A 6,000-nucleotide genomic window follows, 5' to 3' on the forward strand; every position below is an offset into this window, starting at 1 on the left:
CACTTATACTTTGCTCCACAGCAGAGATGTATTGATGTGCCCCTGACAAGTGCTGCTTATCTTGCCCGTCACCAGAGAACTCTCAACCTTCACATGGATTAACCTTACATGCAAATCCAAACCGTGCTGGGATCTGCAGAACAGCAACTATCTTGCTTGTAACGGATACTCCGAATTGCCACTGACCATTCCACCTCACTCAGAATGATAACTGTTTTGCCTGACTTCTCAATCTGGCAGTCACCAAAGCTTTATCCTGAGGCTTCCTGTTGGATTTCAGAATGTGAATATCTCTTGAGGAATGTGGAAAGACCCCAATGTGGCACCAAGCAATTGAACTCTTGAGTCCCTTAATGAAGGATGCCTCATAAGATGGCAGGAAGGAGCACAGAGGACTGACTTCACATGCTCGAGCCGAAAAGCATGAAAACTCCCATGCTGCCTGTGAGTAACCAAGCAACAAAAACACAAAAGACTTACAATCAATGCTGATGCCATTGCTTCATAACTGCTAATAAACATAAAGATGGCCATTGGCGGGCAAGAGTAGTGGGTAGTGAAAATAGTCCTGATGTAGTCTCTTGACTGTCCTTGAGCAGTCAGTCTTCTCAAGCACTTATGCACCAGAGAAATTCCTGAGAACAGAGGATAACAGGGAAGGCAGTAAGTACCGAAATAGCCTCCCAACATAGGCACCAATCCAAGGTGGTGTCCGTCGTCACATGAGGGAAACTACTCGACCTTCCATGCAGCTAATGCCCTGTCACTCTGCTGTCGATAAGGTACACTTTGCTGGAACACCACCTGATAAATAGCCTGAATCCCACTTTGGACACAGCAACGCTCCCCCATTAAAGAGCTTTCTTTCTACTGTAAAACTGCACCATGCAGGTCCTGACACTCATTTCACATATTGAGGTTGGCTTGTGGGAAGGCCTGAAGATAGGAGCCGCTTTTGTTGACTAGTTCTGTGCTTTTTGACACTGTATAACATACAAGAACGCTGCTGAAACTCTGTAAAATCATCCTGTTTTGTGAAAACCTACAACTATTTAATTAATTTATTAACAGCCAACAATTCAGTCTGTGCCTTGGAGATCCAATCAACTGCCCCGCATAACCAACTACAGACTCCTCCAGGGATTGGTCCTCCAAGTGGCTCTCTTCAGAATATATGTCCTGACTTTCTCGCAATCATAGCTCTTTGCGTGTGCTAACTATTTAGTCCTGAGTATAAAGCTTTAGAACTCTGGATTTTTTTCAATGGGATAGATAGTACCTGTATTAATATATGAAAGTTGGGAGGTAAGGTGTTAAGTTAATGTAAATTCAAATTACAAATTCTCTACGAATGTAGCACATCCATGGTTTAAAATTATATGCTGAATTGCTTGTGAGGGCGAATGACTTGCATGCTTTAATTTGGAGCTTAATTTGGAGGCTAAGCAAAAATGATCTGATGTGGAAAAACTGAACAAAAAAAGTATTGAATATGCTAAAAATACAAAATTTAGAGTTGAGAAATTGTTGTTTGTAATTTTAGAACTTGAATAATGCTCAGAAAAGGACACATCTTGCCAAAGATTTTCCTCTTGCACTGATCGAGACAATTTTTAAAGTTGACTGGTACAGTCTCCGTGGCAACTCCTACTCATCAGCTCCACTTGCCAATGAATCAGTACTCTCCTGATATGGTAGATGTTGTTTTACCCCTTGAATTGGTATTCTTGCAAAGTGTCCTCGAGAGAGCATGACAAAAAACTTTGACAAAATGTGTTCTTTTTCAGCAAAACTGAGAAGTAACTGAGGAATGGGTATGAGATTGCTTAAGAGTTTCCTTTTTAGTTTTGGTGTGTGGGTTTAAAGCCATCCCATCATATGCTGATGCAATGGAGTGAGTTATCAAGAGATGAGGGTCACTGTTTTAACAGTTTCACTCAAGATAGGATGGGGGAAGAAAAGAAAACACATTGATACTTTGTTAAGCATCTCTAAAATCAAAGTGAAGGTAGATAATCAATAAAAGGAATGTATATATTTGTTCACTTCAGATGGACTGCCTGCTGCCATCATTAAATGTGGAAAGTAAAACTGTTTCTTTTCGCAACTCTGATAATGCTCAACTTAAGTCAGAAATAAAAAATTAGAAATGCAGGTGATTGATTGAATAGTAACATCTCATTTGAATTAATCAGTGTGTTTTTTAATGTGCTACTAGACTCTGGACTAGTAAAATTTTAATCTTGAAGCAAATACCTAAATTCTTCATAATTTAGAACAATGCTTTCTGTATGATTGGGCTAACAAGCAGAAGTCCAATCGTTTGTGTTGTCAACTGCATATTAATTCTGATCCAAAGTATTTTGTGTTCAAAAGGTTTACCCTGGAGAACACTTTGATCCTATTCCTCATCAGTTACTAAGAAAATATGTAGGATATGCGCGCCGTTATGTTTGTCCAAAGTTATCTGCTGAAGCAGCTCAAGTACTTCAAGACTTTTATCTAGAGCTGAGGAGACAAAATCAAGGTCCAGATAGTACTCCAATTACTACAAGACAGCTGGAGTCTCTTATAAGGCTTACAGAGGTAAATATGAATGCATGGTTAAAAATACTTGGGACATTGCTGAAACATAAACTTTAGGTAAGTGAAAATTTATAAAGCTTATGCCAAATTTGTTTCATATTATTGGTTTTTTTTCGTTTTGTTATAAAAACAATGCATGCTAATGGGCATTGTTCAGAGTAGGAATTTGTAAGTCAAATAAATTCAGATATTTTGCACTTCTGACTGGCAGTCTTGCTTAAGGGGAGCCCAGTTCTAAAAATCAGTGTTTTTTTAAAAATCATTTTAGCCTGTTGAGTGAAGTTGCCAGCAGGGAGTGTGTGAGTGCTGATTTTATCTTAATAAATTCAACAATCTTGCAGCATCCTTTCAGCGCACTGAGGTCAGATATGTTTGTCATCCTTTATGCTGAAAACAAGGTAACTCTTTTCAGGAGAATAAATGACCTCAATGGTCCAGTTTGTAGTAACCCCAGAAGTCGGATTCTGTGGACAAAAATGTGGAAAATGATCCATTCCTTGAAATGCTTGTCAATTTTTAGGAGTTTTCACTTGTGGCGATCAGAGTTCAGCAATTGAGTGTCCTCAGGCTGAACCTCGGGTGTCAACAATTTGGGACATGATGTTTAATACTCATATCCAAATCTATATTGTGAACATCACTGTAATGACTCATTTCTACCTTTGTCCCTGGCTCCTGACTCCATGGCAACAATCTGAGATTATGCCAGTCTGTTTGCAACCTGAGGATCTCGCGATCTCAAGATGTACTCCTGACTGCCTATTCGTGCCAGCACTAAGACTGTCTGTTTCCACCAACCTAACTTTGCCCATTCTCAGCTCATCTATTGTTGAATCATTCATTTGTGCCTTTGTTACCTTTCGGCTTGACAATTTTAATGCTTTCCTAGTGATCTATTTTTGAGATTATCTTAATTGGCACCAATCCATTTTTTCTCTGTATCATAACTGTGCTTGCTGCCAATATTAACTCCTAGTCAAATAACATCTTTATTTTAAAATTCACCTCCTTGTTCTTGAATTCTTCCATGGCCCTGACCCCTATTTGTCTGTAATCTTCTCCTGTCCTATGATCGTCCAAGATATCTGTATATCTCTAATTGTAGTGTCTTGTGTGTTCCATATATATTCGCTGTACCATTGGAGGCCTCACCCCCGAGTTGCGAGTGGGGCAAGCAGAAATACCCTCCCTACACTTCTGTGTCTCACTTTCCTCTTTGAGGATACTCCTTTAACTCTTTGATCAGGTTTTTTGTGGTCATCTCTGCTAATATCTCCTTATGTGGCTTAGCTTTGTTTCATAATGTTTCTGCGAAGTGTCGGGGATGGTTTGATATTTTAAAGATATATGAATATAAATTAATATTAAAATAAAAACTGTTTTCTGTAATTTGAAAGGCAAGAGCAAAATTAGAACTCAGAGAAAATGCAACAAAAAGTGATGCAGAAGACGTTGTGGACATCATGAAACATAGGTAAAGAGGTTTTTCAAAATGATCTTAATTACTGCAGAATGTGAATGAGCATACAAAAAGCATAATGGTACAAAATATGCAAATCTGCAACATAAGAACAAATATTATACAATGAACACAGGCTAATTGACTGTTGACTGAACACAGGAGGATGTGCAAGGAGCTAACATATGTCAGTGGAGTGCACAACTTTTGGAGGGGAAGTAGTACAAATCTTCATTTGATTATGTCTAGGTATTTTATTTGTTTAGCATTTATTGCAAATAAGTTTGTTCTTAATATCTACTTCAGGAACCTTTCCACAATATTAAGATTAAAAGAGCTTTTCATATAAGAAGGTACAGACCTTTATGAAATAAAGCATGAAGTTCTCTTTCTTCATAGGCCAAAAAAAATTTTTGGTGTCATGGGTATAACAGGAAATTTCATATTTGAAGGAATAATAAGAACATAAGAACTAGGAACAGGAGTAGGCCATCCGGCCCCTCGAGCCTGCCCCGCCAATCAATAAGATCATGGCTGATCTTTTTGAGACTCAGCTCCACTTACCCGCCTGCACACCATAACTCATAATTCCTTTACTGTTCAAAAATTTATCTAGCCTTGCCTTAAACACATTCAGGGAGGTAGCTTCAACCGCCTCACTGGGCAGGGAATTCCACAGATTCACAACCCTTTTGGTGAAGAAGTTCCTCCTGACCTCAGTCCTACATCTGCTTCCCTTTATTTTGAGGCGATGCCCTCTAGTCCTAGTTTCACCTGCTAGTGGAAACAACCTCCCTGCCTCCACCTTATCTATTCCCTTCATAATCTTATATGTTTCTATAAGATCTCCCCTCATTCTTCTGAATTCCAATGAGTATAATCCCAGCCTACTCAGTCTCTTCTCATAATCCAACCCCCTCCACTCTGGAATTAACCGAGTGAATTTCCTCTGCACCCCCTCCAGTGCTAGTATATCCCTTCTCAAGTAAGGAGACCAAAACTGCACACATTACTCCAGGTGTGGCCTCACCAGGATCCTATACAGCTGCAGCATAGTCTCCCTGTTTTTAAACTCCATCCCTCTAGCAATGACAGACAAAATTCCACTTGCCTTTTTAATTACCTGCTGCACCTGCAATCCTACTTTTAGCGATTCATGCACAAGGACACCCAAGTCCCTCTGCACAGCAGCGTGCTGCAATTTTTTACCATTTAAAACTGTCAATTTTGCTGTTATTTCTACCAAAATGGATGATCTCACACTTATCAAAATTGTACTCCATCTGTCAGACCTTTGCCCACTCACTTAGACTATCTATGTCCCTCTGTAGACTTTTAGTGTCTTCTGCACGCTTTGCTGTACCACTCATTTTAGCGTCATCTGCAAATTTTGACACACCACAATTAGTCCCCAACACTAAATCATCTATGTAAATTGTAAACAATTGCGGTTCCAACACTGATCCCTGAGGCACACCACTAGCCACTGACCGCCAACCAGAAAAACACCCATTTACCCCTACTCTTTTCTTTCTACTGGTCAACCAATCCTCTATCCATGCCAATACATTACCTGTAATACCGTGCAACTTTATCTTATGTAGCAGCCTTTGGTGTGGCACCTTGTCAAATGCCTTCTGGAAATCCAGATACACTACATCCACAGGTTCCCCATTGTCTACCATGCAAGTAGTGTCCTCAAAGAATTCCACCAAGTTAGTTAAACATGACCTACCCTTCATGAACCCATGCTGGGTGTTCCCATTGGGAGAATTTATATCCAGATGTCTTGCTATTTCTTCCTTAATGATAGATTCAAGCATTTTCCCCACTACTGAAGTTAAGCTACCTGGCCTATAGTTAACAAGGTGTAGAGCTGGATGAACACAGCAGGCCAAGCAGCATCAGAGGAGCAGGAAAGCTGACGTTTCGAGCCTAGACCCTTTTTCAGAAAA

General features: G+C 39.7%; 1 protein-coding gene across 1 annotated transcript in view; it reads left to right on the forward strand.

The window, feature by feature from the left end:
* Nucleotides 1-4,552, forward strand: part of mcm8 (minichromosome maintenance 8 homologous recombination repair factor) — a 143,301-nt gene extending 138,749 nt beyond the window's left edge. The window contains exons 16-17 of the mRNA XM_048600905.1: nt 2,377-2,586; nt 3,984-4,552. Coding sequence (XP_048456862.1) covers nt 2,377-2,586; nt 3,984-4,064 — 291 coding nt within the window. The 3' untranslated portion in view covers nt 4,065-4,552. The remainder of the gene's footprint in view (nt 1-2,376; nt 2,587-3,983) is intronic.
* The last annotated feature ends 1,448 nt before the right edge of the window (nt 4,553-6,000 follow it).

This window comes from Rhincodon typus, chromosome 9 (genome assembly GCF_021869965.1).
Source record: "Rhincodon typus isolate 14 chromosome 9, sRhiTyp1.1, whole genome shotgun sequence".
NCBI lineage: Eukaryota > Metazoa > Chordata > Chondrichthyes > Orectolobiformes > Rhincodontidae > Rhincodon > Rhincodon typus.